At 48.9% G+C, this 17,633-nt stretch overlaps 1 protein-coding gene across 3 annotated transcripts in view; it reads left to right on the forward strand.

Moving 5' to 3' along the window:
* FANK1 (fibronectin type III and ankyrin repeat domains 1) overlaps positions 1 to 17,633 on the forward strand; it is a 102,271-nt gene that overhangs the window by 68,176 nt on the left and 16,462 nt on the right. For all 3 annotated transcript variants that reach the window (XM_045439203.1, XM_045439204.1, XM_045439206.1), the window contains exons 2-3: positions 7,681 to 7,858; positions 13,992 to 14,116. In XM_045439203.1, the coding sequence (XP_045295159.1) occupies positions 7,681 to 7,858; positions 13,992 to 14,116 (303 nt within the window). The remainder of the gene's footprint in view (positions 1 to 7,680; positions 7,859 to 13,991; positions 14,117 to 17,633) is intronic.

The following is a 17,633-nucleotide window of genomic DNA, read 5'->3' on the forward strand; positions in this document are numbered from 1 at the left end:
GGCAGAGAGAGAGGGAGACACAGCATCCGAAGCAGGCTCCAGGCTCCAGGCTTCGAGCTGTCAGCACAGAGTCTGACGCGGGGCTCCAACTCGTGAACCGTGAGATCGTGACCTGAGCCGAAATCGGGCGCTAAACCACTTGAGCTACCCAGGCGCCTCATGTTGTGTTGTATTGTTACAACCCATATCTAAAAAAAATTAGGATCCCAAGGCCTAATACTGTGAAGCGGTTTACTTAAACTTTACAGTGTTCTGTGTTAAAACCTATAATTTGTAAATGAGAGCTTTTAAAAATGGATTTCTGGTGTGCTCGAGAGCCGTATTTTATGCCATCATTGTAACCATAGGGACTGAATGGTGACAGCATATGAAGGCCTCTATGTTTTATGTTCATATTATTTATTACTTGACAAATGGCAGGAGGGGCATAAAATTGTTTTATTTGTCAGATTTGCATAAGAACTTTCTTACGAAGAGCATTTATGGCACACAACGCATACCTAAATCCTCATACAACTGTCCTTTGGCGGTCTGCCTTGTTTTTTTCCCTTTTCATATTTTGGAAAACCTTTTTTTTTTTTTTTTTTCCTCTTTTGTTTTTTCATCGAGGTGTAATTGACCTATAACATTAGTTTCGGGTGTACAACATACTGATTCGATATTTGTGATCCCCACAGTGAGTCTAGTTAACATCCGTCCCCGTACGTAGGTAAAGATCATTTTTTTTTTTTTTTTTCCTCCTGGGATGAGGACTTTTAAGATCTACTCTTAGCAACTTGGAAGTTGCAGCACGGTCTTGCTTCCTGGGGTCGCGGTGTGGGGCGTTATGTTTCCATGACTTATAGCTGCAAGTTTGTCCTCTCCTACCCTTTACCCACCCTGCCCCATGACCTCTGGCAACCATCAGCCTGTTCCCTGTCGGGAAGCTTCTCAGGCGAGATAAGTTTGCCACGATGGAAAGAACCTACCAGCTGTTGAAGGGAACCTCGCAAAGTCGAAGGTAGGGTTTTTTCTTTCCTTCTTTGTTGGTATCTTTAGGAAAGTTAAAGTTTAAGCCTGAGCTTGTGACGTGAGATTATGTGATCAGTTAGATTTTGACCCCGGCGGGTGCCTGGGTGGCTCAGTTGGTTAAGCATCCGGCCTTGGCTCAGGTCATGATCTCGTGGTTCAGGGGGTTCGAGCCCCGCACCAGGCTCTGTGCTGACAGCTCGGAGCCTGGAGCCTGCTTCAGATTCTGTGTCTCCCTCTCTTTCTGCCCCTCCCCTGCTCACCTCTGTCTCTCTGTCTGTCTCTCTCAAAAGTAAATATTAAAAAAATTTAAAAAATGTTTGACACTCTTTATCAGACTTAAGCAAAAACACCTTCTAAAAGATCTGATACTCTTAATCAGGAAAAAGAGTTCTCTTTTTTTTAATGTTTACTTATTTTGAGAGAGAGTGCGAGAAGGGGAGGGGCAGAGATAGAGAATCCCACCCGTGCTCTATGCTGTCAGCGCAGAGCCCGATGCGGGGCTCGAACTCACAAACTGTGAGATCATGACCTGAGCTGGAACTGAGAGTTGGATGCTTAACCAACTGAGCCCCCCGCCAGGTGCCCCCGGAAAAAGAGAGTCCTAAAAGTTTTGTATAAAAAGTAGCATCTGACACTGTATCCCAACTATGCTGGAATCAAAGTAATAAAAAAGTAGCATCTAACTTGTGTCTCTTAATGTGTGTGTGTTCGTTTTATAAAATTTATAAAGAACAATTCCCCAAGTAGTATTTCTCACGGTAGAAGAGAAATACAAATGTGGATAGGAACATCCCGGTTAAATAAACCACAAAAAGGTGCGCTTTTGAGGTTTTCAAAAATGTTGATTTTAGTCACCTTCAGAAAGATGATTACTTATCATACCGCCAGTAGGTTAATCCTGGAGTAGAGTGAGTCGGGCCTGTGGTCCTAGATCTGCTTCCCTCCCTGTGCAATTCTCGGTTCCCTGTAAAGTGTGCGGTGACAAAATGTAAACCTAGAGGAACTTGTTCACGTACTGGTAGTGAACTCAGGTCAGCACGTTTCTCCAGTAGGATGTGTGCCCTCTGCCCTGGTACGAGTATTCATATAGGGTCGTCTCACTATTTAACCCGTGTTCTTTTTTTAAATTTTTTTTTTCAACGTTTATTTATTTTTGGGACAGAGACAGACAGAGCATGAACGGGGGAGGGGCAGAGAGACAGGGAGACACAGAATCGGAAACAGGCTCCAGGCTCTGAGCCATCAGCCCAGAGCCCGACGCGGGGCTCGAACTCACGGACCGCGAGATCGTGACCTGAGCTGAAGTCGGACACTCAACCGACTGAGCCACCCAGGCGCCCCACATCTTCTTCTTAAGTAGGCTTTACTCTTCTCTTTTTATTCCCTCTAGTTGGTAATTTTTCACCAACAGCCCTCTTGGGGGAGAGAAGAAGATCCCTTTGTTTATCTAGAATTCACCACCTACTACAAGGCATTAAAGCAACCCATAAATGGTATCACACTTCCAAGTGTGTATGCTGGAAGTGACACCACGGTGGTGGTAAAATCCATTTACAATCTGCTTAAGAGCCGTTTGGAAATGATGGGTTCTAGACGCTTAACCGACTGCGCCACCCAGGCGCCCTTTAACCCGTGTTCTATAACCTCTTCTTCACCTGTTACTGCCCTCCTCCCACCCCACCCCCACATCTCGTGCTGGACGGAAAGAGGCCCCTGGCAGGCTTCCTTTCCACACGTGTGGTGTCAAGGTGGACCACAGCCAAACCTCTCTCTCGTCTTGGTGCCCACTCCTGGTCCTGTGCTCGTCTTAGACCACGTTCTTTTTCGTGGACCGAGTTCCCGACCCGGTGCCGTGAGGGGGTTGGCCTACTTCTCCCTCCTCCGTGCGCCCTCCCTGCGCTGCGTTGAAACAATGATCGCCTGCCCTCGTCCACTCTTCTTACTAATTTTGAAATTTCCGGGGGGTTCAAGTTGGTTCACAAGTGAAACCTTATTTAAAAAGAATGGTTTGACCAAAACACACTTGTTTTTTTTGTAAAGTTGATTTATTTATTTTGAGAGAGAGATGCGGGAGGGGCAGAGAGAGAATCCCAAGCAGGCTCGGCACCATCAGCCCAGAGCCCGATGCGAGGCTTGAACTTGAGTCCGAAGCTAACCGACTGAGCTGCCCAGACGCCCCCAAAATAGACTCTTATCTAGAGAGAACAAAATGGTGGTCACCAGAGGGGAAGTGGGTGGGGATGGGTGAAATAGGTGAAGGGGACTGAGAGCACACTTCTGATGAGCCCTGAATGATCTCTGGAATTGTTGAACCATTACATTGTACGCCTGAAACTAATAGAACGCTGTTTGTCAATTACACTGGCGTTAACATAAAAATAAAAGAATGGTTTGAAGAAATCTGTAGCTCTAACGAATAGATTATTCGCTCTACACTTTATGTCTCTGCTCCCAAGTGGCAGTATGGTATAGGGTTGAGAGCTAGGGACCCTTGGGTGCCCGGGTGGCTCAGCCGATTAAGCAGCCTCTTGATTTCAGCTCAGGTCATGATCTCACAGCTCGTGAATTCAAGCCTCACATCAGGCTCTGCACTGACCGCTCCAATCCTGCTCGGTACTTTCTCTCTCTCTGCCCCTCCCCCATTTGCATTCTCTCTGTCTCTCAAAATAAAGTAAGTAAGTAAGTAAGGGACTCCTGAGCCAGACTGCCTGATTCTGCCGATTACTACTGTGTGAACGTGGGCAAGTTCTTTAACTTCTCTGTGCTCAGATACTTAAAAACAATTTTTTTTTAATGTTTATTTATTTTTGAGAGAAAGAGAGAGAGGGAGAATCCGAAGCAGGCTCCAGACTCTGAGGTGTCAGCACAGAGCCCGACACGGGGCTCGAACTCACAAACCGCGAGATCATGACCTGCGCCGAAGTCGGACGCTTAACTGACTGAGCCACCCAGGCGCCCCTGTGCTCAGATACTTTATAATGAGAGTACTAAAATTCCTTGTACCATATATAGTTGTAGTGAAGTTTAAACAGATAAGTATATGGAAAGCATCTATGAGAGTGCCTGGCACAGAATATAATTTTGCTGTTCTCCCAGCCACCAGGCCTGTCACTTGCCATTTCTGACAGTTCTCATGCAGGCTCAGTGCTGGCCTAGGCCTCTGTTCCCTTGGCATGTTGATGGTTTGCACTTTGGCTAGTGACGTGTTCGTATACATATTTTAGGATCCTAAAGCCAACATCCTAAAATATGTGTATGATCAGGTCATGACAAAAATACCAGAGTCTTTATCAAAGGGAAAATACAAACATAAAGTATGTATATTAATATATGTGTATAAATGTGTAAGTATATATAATGTTGTCCCTTGTCAAATGACCGTAGGTTGCTCAAAGACCAAAACGAGTCTGCTCTCATCTGTTTATTTTTGGGTCACCTGAAAAACCCTCAGGTCTTACCTGGCGAGAACACTCATCCGTATCCTGACCATCTGAGCTCTGTTTGGCATTAATCGCTTTCTGCCAAAAGCATCTCTTACCCAGGTTGAGATTTGCATCGTGGAAAGTTTTATTGTTAAGCGAGGAAGACGTAGAATATCCCCACTGGTTGGTGCACGGATCTTCCCTGTTCTGGTAACTGAAGCAGGTGTAAAGTGGCGTCTCTATCACAGCCCGTTGCTGCTATGACGGCCGTGCATTCGTGTGGGGGCAGTGAAGTCTGGATCGCTCCCCCCCACCCCCAAAAGGGGGGCAGCCCCTCAACTTTTCCAAACACCACACATTTTCCGCTGAGCCAGATCAGGGGGAGGGCTGGCGAATAGTAGGGGGTCCTGTCTGTGCTGAGACTGTAGCCGGATGGGGGCGTGTTGCCAGGTCTGGTGGCCCTGGGGCCGAGCTCAGGGATAGAGGTCTGACCATCTGTGGCCAGCGCTAAGCTCACGGATGGAGGTCTCTGGTTATTTGCCTGTGTCAACGATTCGCTTGCGTAACTGGGAATATTCTCTTTTTATTCCTCCTGTCAATTTGTGGCGAGCCATTTGGTTTTTCCATTTTGAAATTTGGTGTTCACTTAGGGTTTCTCACCCCAAAATCTTGATTTTTAGTGGGATTCTAAGCCGGGCTTTTTTTGGAATAGAAGTATTATGTGGCTTCTACTTATTTTGGGGGTTATCCATAACAGCCTGTCAGTCCTGGTCTTTGGATGGTTTTAGAACGTTCTGGAAAGAAAAAAAGAGTTACTCAACAATGGTGTCCTAACCTCAGGTGTGAGTCTTCAGGATATGTCCGGCGGTGTTGCTGGGATTAAATGAGATGCTAATACAGAAGGGCCATTGGCTGGCATGTGGAGGGTGTGTGTTCCTTTCCCCACAGATGCTAACATACTAGTTAGTATGTTAACATTGAAATAGGTTTTTCTAAGGAAACCCGGAGCCCCGTAAGAGTAATGTTTCTCATTTTTATACTTTTTAATATTGCAAATATTTCAAAGTTATTGAAAATTGTACCCCCCCCCATATACCATATAGGTTTAAAACGCAAGCGTTTTGCCAAATATGTCTTAGATTCTCAAAGAACTGAAACCGTACAAATGTAGAGGTAAGTGTCTCCTCCCCATCACAGCTCTGTCCCTTCCCCCGCTTCGAGGTAACTCTACCCAGGTGGTAGGCATTCTTCCCATCCACGTATTTAACTTTTATGCACATGTGCGTATTCATAAATAATATCGAGTGTTGTGTTCTAAACACTAACATAAGCGGTACAATGTACTGTGTCCTTTAAGCTTGTGTTTTCCACTCACTGAGGTTTACGTGTGTCACATGTAGCACTAGTTTCTTTCAGGTGCCGTGTAGGATTTCATTGTACGAAGTACGCCGGAATTCATATAGCCACTTCCCTTTTTTAAAAAAATGTTTATTTTTGAGAGAGTAAGCGAGCAAGCGGGGGAGGGGAAGAGGGTGTGGGGGACAGAGGGTCTGAAGCGGGCTCCGCACTGACAGCAGTGAGCCTGATGGGGGGGGTTCGAACTCACGAACAGTGAGATCATGACCTGGGCCAAAGTCGGACGCTTAACCGACTGAGCCACCCAGGTGCTCCTCTTGAGCTACTTACTGTGTTATTTAGTCATCACAAAAACACTGTTTTTGACTGTTTCAGAGCATGAATTTAAACCCAGGTTTATCCCATTCCGCCATGCCATGCTTTTAATAAATATTAGGAAAATGAAGTTGAGAAACGTGAGTTTGCAGGCTGCCCCCGAGAGTATCTCTGGGAAGTAAAGGAAAGTGGTGGTGTCTTCCTGGCCGGGAGCAGGCAAGGCCAGGGCAGCCGTGCCTTCCTCAACGAGGGCCACGCTGCCAGGAGGCCCCCCGGGTCTGCGGAGCCGGTAGTGGGCCACCTACCCCAGGACTGGCTTGAGGGAAGCAAAAATCCTTTCTTAATAACAAGTGTGCGAAATCAGTGATACTTTGGAGGCCCGAAAGGCCCTGCAGGATGGGCAGAGGTCTTAGAAGGAGTTTAAGAACCCAGCCCTTCAAGAATTTAACAGTCTCGCCCGAGTGGGTGAAGCTAACATGAAAACCACCAAGCCCTGACCAGCCTGGTGTGTGCTGGGCCCCTTGTCATCTTTCACAGCAATGGGATAGTCTGTGTTTTTCTCTGCCTCTTGCTTTCTCATTGGGGAATAGCTTCTGGAAATCGTCTCAAGGCATGTAGTATAGAACTAGCTCCTTTTGTAAAGGCCATATTATATTCCATGCTCTGGACACGTCATCATTTATTTGTTCCCTTAGTAATGGCTCATCTCTCTCTGTCTCTCTTTTGCTGTAAGCTGCTAAAAACTGTAGCCCTTAATGCCCTCGAATAGGTGTCCCTCTGTGCTTTGATTTCTGCAGGCGTGGGATGGCTGGAGAGAAGGCTTACATGTCTTTTTAATTTTAAGACATGCTGCCATATTGCTTCCTAAAAAGACTAGAGTTCCTATTTCTCAACCACCAATGTGTGAGAGTGTCCCCTCCCTGCATTGTCACCGCCAGTAGTTATGATAGGTCTTCTTGAGTGTCTGGATATAAAGTTATACGCCATTGCCATGTGGCCAGTGGGGAATATGAATGTCTGTTTGGACATTAGGCTGGCTGTTTTTGACATTTTTTGGTGCACAGCTCCTCTTTTGCCTGGTTCGTTATGAGCGGTTGGGTTTTCCCTTTGGCTCGTTTGTAAGAGCTGTTTGTATGGAATAGATACCAATCCTTTGTCATCTGTGCTACAGATTCTTGAACCACGTATATTTTTCTATCGGCTCTGTTAACCGGCCATTTCACCGATGGATTATAGCGGCATACTGAGTTTCATTAGCTCAAAAGCAACCTAATTAGTCTGGTATGTTAACCATCATCGTGGAAAGGTCCATAAGTGAAATATGGTGTTGATGGGTAACGGTACTATCTACTCGTTCAGGTGTGGGGTAGCTCACTAACATCACCTGAATTTTCTGTCACTTAAGCTTTTCAGATGTTCTCCAAGCAGGGCAGGGGGACGGGGTGGGGGGAGATACTGACACGTGTGCTTGACGTGTGGGAAAACAGTCTGATCTCTGAGCAGCTATAACGCACTCAGAGGATCTCTGGTCCTTCCGGAAATGGAGTCCTGAAATTCTGTATCATTCTTTTTTTAGAAATCACACCATCCTCAAAGCCTCATCCACCTGTTGTGGGCAGAGTGACTCATCACAGCATTGAATTATACTGGGATCTGGAAAAGAGAGCAAAACGGCAGGGACCTCAAGAGCAATGGTTCAGGTTCTCGATCGAGGAAGAAGACCCCAAAACGCACACTTACGGTATCATTTATACGTAGGTGCAGTGTTAAATTGCTTAACGTTTTGTTAGGATTTCCTGATGAGCTGGAATGGTTTCTATCATTTCTAAAAGGACTTGTTTTGGGGCGCCTGGGTGGCTCAGTTGGTTAAGCGTCTGACTTAGGCTCAGGTCATGATCTCACGGTTCGTGAGTTCGAGCCCCACGTCAGGTTCTCTGCTGTCAGCACAGAGCCTGCTTTGGATCCTCTGTCTCCCTCTCTCTGCCCCTCCCCCTGCTTGTGCGCCTCTGTCTTAAAAAAGTAAATAAAAACTAATAAAAAGAGAGAGGCTTGATTCTACTCCTATTTTAAAAGGACTCATTTTCAAATGAAAGAAAAGAACGAGTCACACCATCTGCACGACTTTTGCGAGTTATAGAAGCACGAATTTGTGCTTTTGCGAAATACAGTTTTTGGAAGATAAGTGTTAGCACCAACTTTGAAATTAAACCTCCTATACCTTTGAGAGCTTCTTCAGCCTCTGTAATATTCTAATGGTATATTTTAAAACTCTGAAACGTAGAGACGGAATCAAGAGAATCTGAGAGGAGTTTCGGTCAGGCTGCTGGGTTTGGAGATGGCGGCTGGGCCCCCAGGTCTACCCTGGATGCCTTCTGGACCACCTGTCACATCGCTGTCCTTGTCCTTTGTTCGCTCTTTCCAGGCCATGCCGGTTCCCGGGTCAGGGCCTTTCTCATTACCTTTTCTTTGAAGGCATTTCCTTCTGTTCTCGTATGGCTGGTTCCTTCACACCACGCAAACGTCAGGTCAAGTGTCCCCTCCCCAAAGGTCATCCAAAGTGGCGGTCCTTCCACCCAGGCATCCCCTCTGTCAGGACTTGATTGCTTGTGTCTTACGACATTTGGCTCTGCTGGCTTTGTCCAGTTTGCATGTTCATTTTGTCTCCCCACCAGTATTTAAACTCCATGAGAGGCAGGAAAGATTTCTGCTTGCTTAACACCCTGTCCCCCAGTTCCTAGGCAGTGGAGCCCTGACACACAGTGGGTGCTCTAAATATCTGTCGCACGAGTTAGTAAATGAACATCTCTTGGGGGCAATCAGGAAGTCCTTTTTTTCTTAGTCTGCATTTCAACTCTTATTCCTTTGACAGCTTTGCCACTTGCAAAATGACTATGTTAGGTATACCAAACATGAGATAATAATAGGGTTTGGAACTGAAATGAATTTTGAGGTCGTTGTAGATTTCATATCCGGTCGTAAGCAGTAACACAGGAAGATCCTGTGTATCTCTGGCCCGTTTCCCCGGGGCTAACGCTATGGGAAACTTTAGCACAGCCTCACAGCCAGGATGCTGGCACTGGCCTGGTGAAGGGAGAGACTGGCTCCAGCATGTTGCTAGCCTTTCCTCAAGGTGGCATCATGATCATGCGAGGTATTCACAGAGCCTTCCACTGCCCTGACGGATGATAGCCCTGAGATTTAATGAACAATTCTTTGTATCTAAAACAAAAATAAAACAACCCCCCAAAAAAACCAACCAAAAAAACATCCCAGAAAACAACCCCCAGACGCATTTATCTGAAATGCAGTTAATCTGAAAATAATTCCTCGCCCGACTACTTAAAAATGTTCTTTTAATTATGTCAGGTCGTGTGTTATTCTCTATCAGGTAGTTTCCATCTAAAAGCATGAATTCTTTTTTTAATGTATATTTTTGAGAGCAACACAGAGTGTGAGTCGGGGAGGGGCAGGGAGAGAAGGAGACACAGAATCCGAAGCAGGCTCCAGGCTCTGAGCTGTCAGCACAAAGCCCGACGTGGGGCTCGAACTCATGAACCATGAGATCCTGACCTGAGCTGAAGTTGGACGCCTAACCGACTGAGCCACCCAGGCACCCCTAAAAGCATGAATTCTGATATTAGAAGTGATTTGTATGGAGAAGGGAAAAGACTTCATCCCCTCCCCTCCCGCCCCATTTCCCTCACACACACACACTTGCACTTGGGCAAGTGGGGCCCTACTGGTTATGCCTCTACTTGCCCTGGTCTCCCTTGCGGGGTGGCCAGGTAGAGAATGTCCCCAGCGAGACCGCAGCCACGCGCCCTGGTCTCCAGGCGGAGGTGTCTGTTTCCCCCGGGGACCTGAGTGCTGTCTGGCTGCGGGATTCACCCGGACGAGGTCCTGACATTGCGGAGCTCACAGCGAGGCCTTCCAACCGCCACCCCCGAGAGCCTTCTGAAATGCTTGCCTTCCCTCGGAGAACTGATGCCAAAGCTCGACACTAGGTGGCAGAATTAGACTGTGTTAATCTTGACCTCTTTTGCTCCATTATACCTTCTCTCGGTGTCCTTAAAGCTGGCAAGGCCGGACTTTGAAAAAGCGGTTTCGAATATCTGACCTTGGAATGATGGATTTGAGAACTTCTTTTTGACTTGTCAGTGTCCGTTCCCGTTCACGGCCAGCCAATGCTGGTGTCCTCTTTGACGTGGGCTGTCCTCACAGCCAGTTACCCAGTTTTGTGAGATTTCCCTTTGCAGATGCACCCCCCCGCCCCACCCCGCCCCTGCTTCCCCTGATGATACTGTGGCACTTCCCCGCCATGAGGGTGCCAGCTCTATCTCCTGGACCATTTGTCTCCAGGTCCTACGACCATCTAGCACATTTGCTGACGGCATTGGCCTCTTGCCCTTTCTCCTGGCCTTTTATCCTTCCCTTCTGTCTTGCTAGGTTAGCTTTGTTAATCTTCCTTTTTTCAAATTCCTCCCGTGGAGTCTCCATTTCTGGAAGGATGGAGGTCCAGCTCTTCAGACGATGCCTTTCGCGGTTGGCCCGAACCTGCCGTTCTGGTTGTCTCTCGTTTCTGAGCACGAATCTTCCAGTGAGATCTGTTTACTGTCCTTTGAATAGGCCTTGACTTCTCCTGCATGCGTGGTCAGCTGTTTTCCCTGATCGGACCAATCTCCCTGCCCCTCCCTTTCTTCCTCGCAGTCAGACTCAACCTGGACTGAACAACTCTTTACCAGCCTATTGTCTACCCCTCTAAATTCCTATGGCAACTGTGCATTTCGTTCATGAATCATTCATTCATGGTTATCATGCATTGCATTCAGTCAGTCAGCGTGTATTAATGAGTATCTACTGTGGGCCAGACGTCGTTCTGGATGCTGGGGATGCGCACTGAACAAAGACACCATTTCCTCCCTCATGCTCAGAAGAACAATGAATAAGAGACAGAAGTGAAAATAGAGGGTAGGTCAGATGGTGATAAGTGCAAGGAGAAAAAGCATAGGGAAAGTTGGGTGTTTGGAGCAGAGGTAAAGAAGGCTTCCCCGAGAAGGTAACATCTGGGTAAGAAGGGAGGGATGTCCGGAGCCTTGCGAGGATCTGAAAGAACATTCCAGGCAAAGGAAACAGCAAATGAGATGGGCCTGTGCCTGGTACGCATGTTCCAGGAACACTGAGGAGCAGAATGAGTGAGGAGAGCCACGTAGCATGAGGTCAGCGAGACGATGGCAGGTAGTCACCGGGGTCCGTGGGCCGGACAGAGCTGTGGCTTTTACCCCGAGAGACGGGAAAGCCAGTGGAGACCGTTAATCTGAGGAGGGGCGGCCTGGCAGATGCTTTCCGACGATCACCCTGGTTGCTGAGGCGGGAACAGGCTTCAGGGAGGTGCTCTTGCCCTAAGTGAGGTGGGGGGATGATGGAACAGAGTGTGAGAAGTAGTTGAACTCAGGATGGTTCTAAAGACAGACTGGAAGTCTTTGCTGGTGGCTCAGATACGACACGGGAAGGAAGGAGCGGCTTCAAGGGGGCTGAAGCTGTGTCTGCGCCTCCGGGACAGGAGAGCTGTGCGGCGTGAAACCTCAGAACCTCTGTGCTTTGGACAACAGTTTATTTCCCCGCACGAAATCCCCACTGTGTCGGCCGTGGCTCCCTTCCACGTTGTCCTTCTCCCACATCCGCCTGGGCTGACGGAGCCGCCTCTGCCTGACTGTTGACAGTCACTGTGGCGGTGGGCAGAGGCCAGGGCACGCTGTTTCTGGAAGCTTCCATCCAGAATGACACGTTTCACTCCTGCTTCTTCTTCATGGCTCGAAGCAGATCCTACAGCTATGTCTGGGTTCAGCAGGACAGGGTTATGGAACCCTCGGGAGGGCACCGAATACTGGGGAACGGTGATCCAGTCTTCTGCTGGTGGCACCGAGGCGTTGGGCCGGGGCAACTCAAATAACAAAGATGGGAAGACGGGGAGGAGCAGAGCTCAGTTGGGACATGGGCTGGAGGTGGAGACATCGGAGCAGCTGGGGGAGATTGGGCTGCGGGAGGGTCAGGGCTACAGAAATGAATTTCAGAGTCGCCAACAGGAGGCTGGATTGGAGCTGGGGTGGGGTGGGGGGAGCATAGAGAAACGGCAAGTCTGACAACTGAGTCCTTAGGTGTTCCAGTATTTGGTTTCTTTTTTCTTTCCTTTTTTTCTTTTCCTCCCTCCCCTCTCCCTTCCTTCCTTCCTTCCTTCCTTCCTTCCTCTCTTCCTTCCTTCCTCCTTTTTTCTTTTCTATTTTCCTTTCTCTTTTCTTTTCTTTCTGGACAGAGACAACATGAGTAGGGGAGGGGCAGAGAAAGAGAGGGAGAGGAATCCCAAGCGGGCTCCAGCTCAGTGCAGAGCCCAGCACAGGGCTTGAACCCACAAACCGTGAGATCATGACCTGAGCCGAAATCAAAAGTCAGATGCTTAACCGACTGAGCCGCCCAGACGCCCCTGGGATCTTGTTCCTCACGTTCCATGTTTGCTGAGCTGCTGTGTCAAATATTTGCTTATTGACTGGTAACGAAAATACGGGCGTGCGTTATGCTTTCCTCTAGATTGTTTTGTCTGTTTAGGTACCGCGCCTGGGCCGTGGGAAGTTGTGCTTCTCCCACAGGCTTGCTGCGCGGCCTCTGCTAGTCCCCCCCGCGGCTGGGCTATGGTCCTTGTGGAGTACGGCCACCGTCAGCGGTGTCCCTGGGCCCCTGTGTGTGTCAGGTGCTCTCCTTGGGGTCCTTTCGATGGAAGCGAGAGCCTCCAGCCTTCCATTAATGTGCTCAGTAACTCCTGCTTTCAGAACAGTTGTGTAATTTCTCTTTCCAGGGGTTACGAAGGAGCTGAGCTGCTCGCTTCAGGGTGACCTTACGATATTTGGCAACATTGGGTTTTATCGGGGGCACTTTTGGCTTCATTTTGGCTCAACTATGTTGAGTCTTTGACCCTTGACGTCGAATTCCACCGAAGCTGGGGTATTATATTCAATTTGAGCTCCTGAAGGTCTTTTCATGTGCCACAAAGCCAGAGTTCGTTTTCTGATTCACATACGTATAGATATGGCTTTACGCTCACCTAATGACAAAATCCACTTAACTCTTGAGACCATGTGCCAGCCTGATACATTTTAGGTGGTGACGACGATGATCTTTGGACCATGTGGTTTTTCTGAATATTTACCTTGGTTTTAGAGTTTTCACCTTGATGGCAAATATATTTATACCGACTTTCAACCCTTCTGTTTTCTTGGATTCTTAATTCAGATTTTTTTTATTAAACAAATTTTTTTTGACGTTTATTTATTTTTGAGAGAAACATGGAGCGTGAGCAGGGGAGGGGCAGAGAGAGGGAGACACAGAATCCGGAGCAGGCTCCAGGCTCTGAGCTGTGAGCACAGAGCCCGACACGGGGCTCGAATTCACGAGCCGTGAGATCATGACCTGAGCCAGAGTTGGATGCTCATCCGACTGAGCCACCCGGGTCCTCCCCTCCAATGTTTTTTTCTTAATGCTGTTGGTATCATTTCTTCACTGTCTTCCTTATCGTTTCTTCTTTGTTGATGTGTGTCAGTCACCCCTTGCTGTGTAACGAACTGCCCCCAAACTTAGTAGTTGTGCTTAAAGCAAAAAAATCATGTGTTTGCTCCCGATTCTACGATTTGGGCAGGGTGGGGAAGGATGGATGCGTGACCTGTCCTTTGCCCTCAGGGCCCTCGCGGTCTAGCCTCGGAGACTGACCACAACCAAGATGGGGTCGTAGTAGACGCAGCCCGCGTTCGCAAAGCACTTCCGCTTGGTCTTTTAGGGACTCTCAGAGAGTGCCGATTCGATCACCTGGTATCATCATGACGCATGTCTCCTCTCATCTAGGGGATATGCGACAAAGCATGTTGTGGAGGGCCTGGAACCACGCACGCTGTACAGATTTCGGCTGAAGGTCACCAGCCCCTCTGGAGAATATGAGTACAGCCCGGTGGTCTCGGTATCTACGACCAGTGAGTACACGCACGCGGAACTCATTTACCTAAAAGTCAGCGAAGACGATAAGCGGTGCGGAGGTAAAAAGATCCTGCCTGTGGCCCGGCCTTCCTGGAAACAGACACGGGTCCACTTCTGAACACCGGGACGACATTGTTTATGGGCCGGGCCTGGCCGGCGCGCTGAGGGAAGTCTGCTTGTGCTTTAACAAACGGGCAGAACCGTGCTGGGGCCGGCACCGCCCTGTGAGTGCACATTCAGTACCAAAGGGTGGGGTCCCCTGTCTTGGGAAATGGGCCGCAGGGGTGTGGGCTGAGAAACAGGCTGCCTGTTTGGGTGTCTTCAGCGGAGGAGGTCTCCCAAGCGGTTTGTCCGTTTTGGACAATTTCAGTTCTACGTCTTGACACACATCTGATTTCCGGCGATGCCGTGAGTGAGGAAGACTGAAGAGTGTGGCTTCCACAGGTGGGGCGGGCTGTGCCGCCTCTGGCCAGCGCGTCCTTTCCCCAGGTCACGTTTGAGGGCGTGAATATTTTCTGTGATCGGTGATTGTTTTTTATTATGAATGACTTTTTAAATTTATTTTGAGAGAGAGCGAGTAGGGGAGGGGAAGAGTGAGAGGGAGGGAGAGAATCCCAGGCGGGCTCTGCTCTGTTAGCGCAGAGCCCCCCACGGGGCCCGAACTCACAAACCACGAGATCGTGACCTGAGCCGAAGTCAAGGGTCGGAGGCTTAACCGACTGAGCCACCCAGGCGCCCCTCTGTGATTGCCACTTTAAAACGTTTTAAAGATGTGTGTGTGTGGTAAAGATTAAAATGGTCAGGAATGTTCTTTGTGGCCTGCTTGCTGAAAACACACATCTTAATTTTGAGTTGCACAAAGAAAATCTTCCTCTTGTGAGTAAAAGTAATTTAAATGTATTCACTTAGAGAGAGCATGAGCAGGGAGGGGCAGAGAGAGAGAGGGAGGGAGGGAGGGAGAGAGAGAGAGAGAGAGAGAGAATGAATGAACCCCAAGCAGGCTCCATGCTGTCAGCACAGAGCCTGATGTGGGGCTTGAACTCATGGGCTGGTGAGATCATGACCTGAACTGAAATCAAGAGTCAGATGCTTAACTGACCCACCCAGGTGCCCCTCGTAAAAGTTAGTTTAAAGTTCTAGTGAATATTGCATTTGGCATGTTTGTATGTACATGCACACACACGTACGTATATATCATATATATATCGTATCATGTATATATATGATTCAGGTTGTGAGCCTCTAAGACCTTCATTTGCAAACAAGGCACTGGGGAGTTGGGTCTTAGCTTGGCAAACTGAGAATTTAGCAACAGCCGTGGGTCCTGTACTTTCCCCAAGGTGCTCCGCTCACTGCAAAGGCCCAGAATTTCAGAGCAGACTCTGGAAGGGAAATGGTCAGTTACAGAGACACAGGTCCGGAAAGAGGGCTCGTCCTTAACGTGGTGGCCACAAAAGCATTTTCTTCATAGGGGGGTCAGGTTGCTCCTGGAGCTTTCAGGGGAAAGAAAGGAGGCAGAGCGTGGCCTCTGCTGTGTTGAGGGCAGGCACGGGGAAGGGAGGAGCAGGGACGGGAGCAAGGTTAGCCAAGGAACCTGCTGTTTGAATAGAGTCTCTGTAGGGGATGCTGGGCCAGCATGCTCCCCGCCGTCCTCTCTCCCCAGCCGCCCACAGGCCACCCCCACACCCCACTGCCTTCGCCCCTTCTCTCTGGAGCGTTCCCACCTTGGAGCCCCCCGTTCCCGGTACCCCTTCCCCTCCTGCCTGCTGAGCCCGCTCCACAGGTAGAGCCTGGGTGGTTCCTCGTGCTCCCCACCGTCTGCCATGCACCTCCCTCAGCACACAGCTTCGTCTCACCGCTTCTGGTAACACTCTGCATCTTATTTTATGTATTTTTCATCCTCTTTGTCTCCCACCAACTTGTGTGCTTCTGAAAGGAGGCTGGGATGGGACGGTCATCTAGCATGTAGAGGCCCATCTCGCATAGTGAATTTTTTTTAAATGTTTTTATTTATTTTTGAGACAGAGACAGAGCATGAGCAGGGGAGGGGCAGAGAGAGAGGGAGACACAGGATCTGAAACAGGCCCCAGGCTCCGAACCGTCAGCACAGAGCATGACGCTGGGCTCCAACTCATGGACCGCGAGATCATGACCCGAGCTGAAGTTGGACGCTTAACCGACTGAGCCACCCAGGTGCCCCCCATCTAACATATTAAAAGTACCATCTGGAATCTTAGAAGTCCTGTCTACCCATCCAGCATGTAGAAGTCCACAACAAATGGGTGGATGGGTGGTGGGTGGAAAGGCCCAGGGGCAGGATTAGGATGAGGAGAAACACTAATTGTCTCAGTTCACACTCACGTCTCTCGGGAGATGGGCGTGTCTCCCCCTGGTTGGGGCGAGTCCACGTGAACCGGCAAGGTGAGGGTGAACAGGACGCAGGACCCTCCACGGTGAACCCCGGATGGCACTGGCATCTTTTGTCATACCACGTCAGCGTCAGGGCAGGGGCTTCTGGGCCTTGTGGCCAGAATTGACGGGGTGTCTGGGTACCATTGGGAGCTCTTTAGGAAGGACAGAAACCTTAGTCCCTTTCTGTCAGCTGACGGGGATTGTGCCGCCTTCTTGCCAAGCTGGCTCCCGAGAGGCGGCCACGGAGAGCTGGTCCAGTAGTCCAGGGCATCTGTCACTGCGGTCCATGGCTTCCATGGGTCATTAGGCAAGACCTGCTGCGGGGACCAGGCGTGACGGAGATGTGGTTCCTGGTGATGACCGGGGTACTGGGGCTTGCGGAGCATTTCTCTGTCAGGTCACAGCGCAGTGCTGCAGCCCAGACGCAGCCTCAGGGGCTCTCCTGGGTGACGAGGGTCAGGTACCGCCTTCCTGCTGGCTGCTGCTCTCCTGTACTATTATTATATTTATAACACCCACAGCAGACTCCCTCAAGGAGGGCAGATCATGCTAAACAAAGAATTACAAATGTGAATATTCTACAAAACCAGTAAAAATGCTTCTGTGGGCTGATCATTTGCATTTAGTTTGAAAATGTTTTAATGAGTCGCAAAAGCATGTACTTTGTTTGAATAAAGGATGCTCAGCTTTTTTTTTTTTTTTTTGAATTCCAGGTAAAGTACATGAGACTCTTGCTTAAATGAGGCATGCAATTTTAATCAGTTGGGCCCTTAAAAAGAGAAAAACAGCTGCTGCTTGCTAATTGGCAAATATCTCCTCCAATGAGCTCATCATTTATTCACTGCTTCTAATAGAGACTTAAATTCCACCAAGAAAGGTGTTCCCCCGTTGTGATATCTGCTGGCATATGTGTGGCCGAATGACCCTTTTACAGAACAGGGCGATGGCTTTCTGCCTTCTCCTCCTGGGTGGCCCCTCATGTGGTCCTGCCTGATGAGTTCCATCTAGCGTAGGTGAGCATTCCCGGACATCCTCCCCACGGGCAGTATCCATTCTGTGTGTGTTTGTCATTGCAACACTCAGGGTAAACATTAGCTAAAC

The sequence above is a fragment of the Leopardus geoffroyi genome, chromosome D2 (assembly GCF_018350155.1).
Source record: "Leopardus geoffroyi isolate Oge1 chromosome D2, O.geoffroyi_Oge1_pat1.0, whole genome shotgun sequence".
In the NCBI taxonomy this organism is placed as follows: domain Eukaryota; kingdom Metazoa; phylum Chordata; class Mammalia; order Carnivora; family Felidae; genus Leopardus; species Leopardus geoffroyi.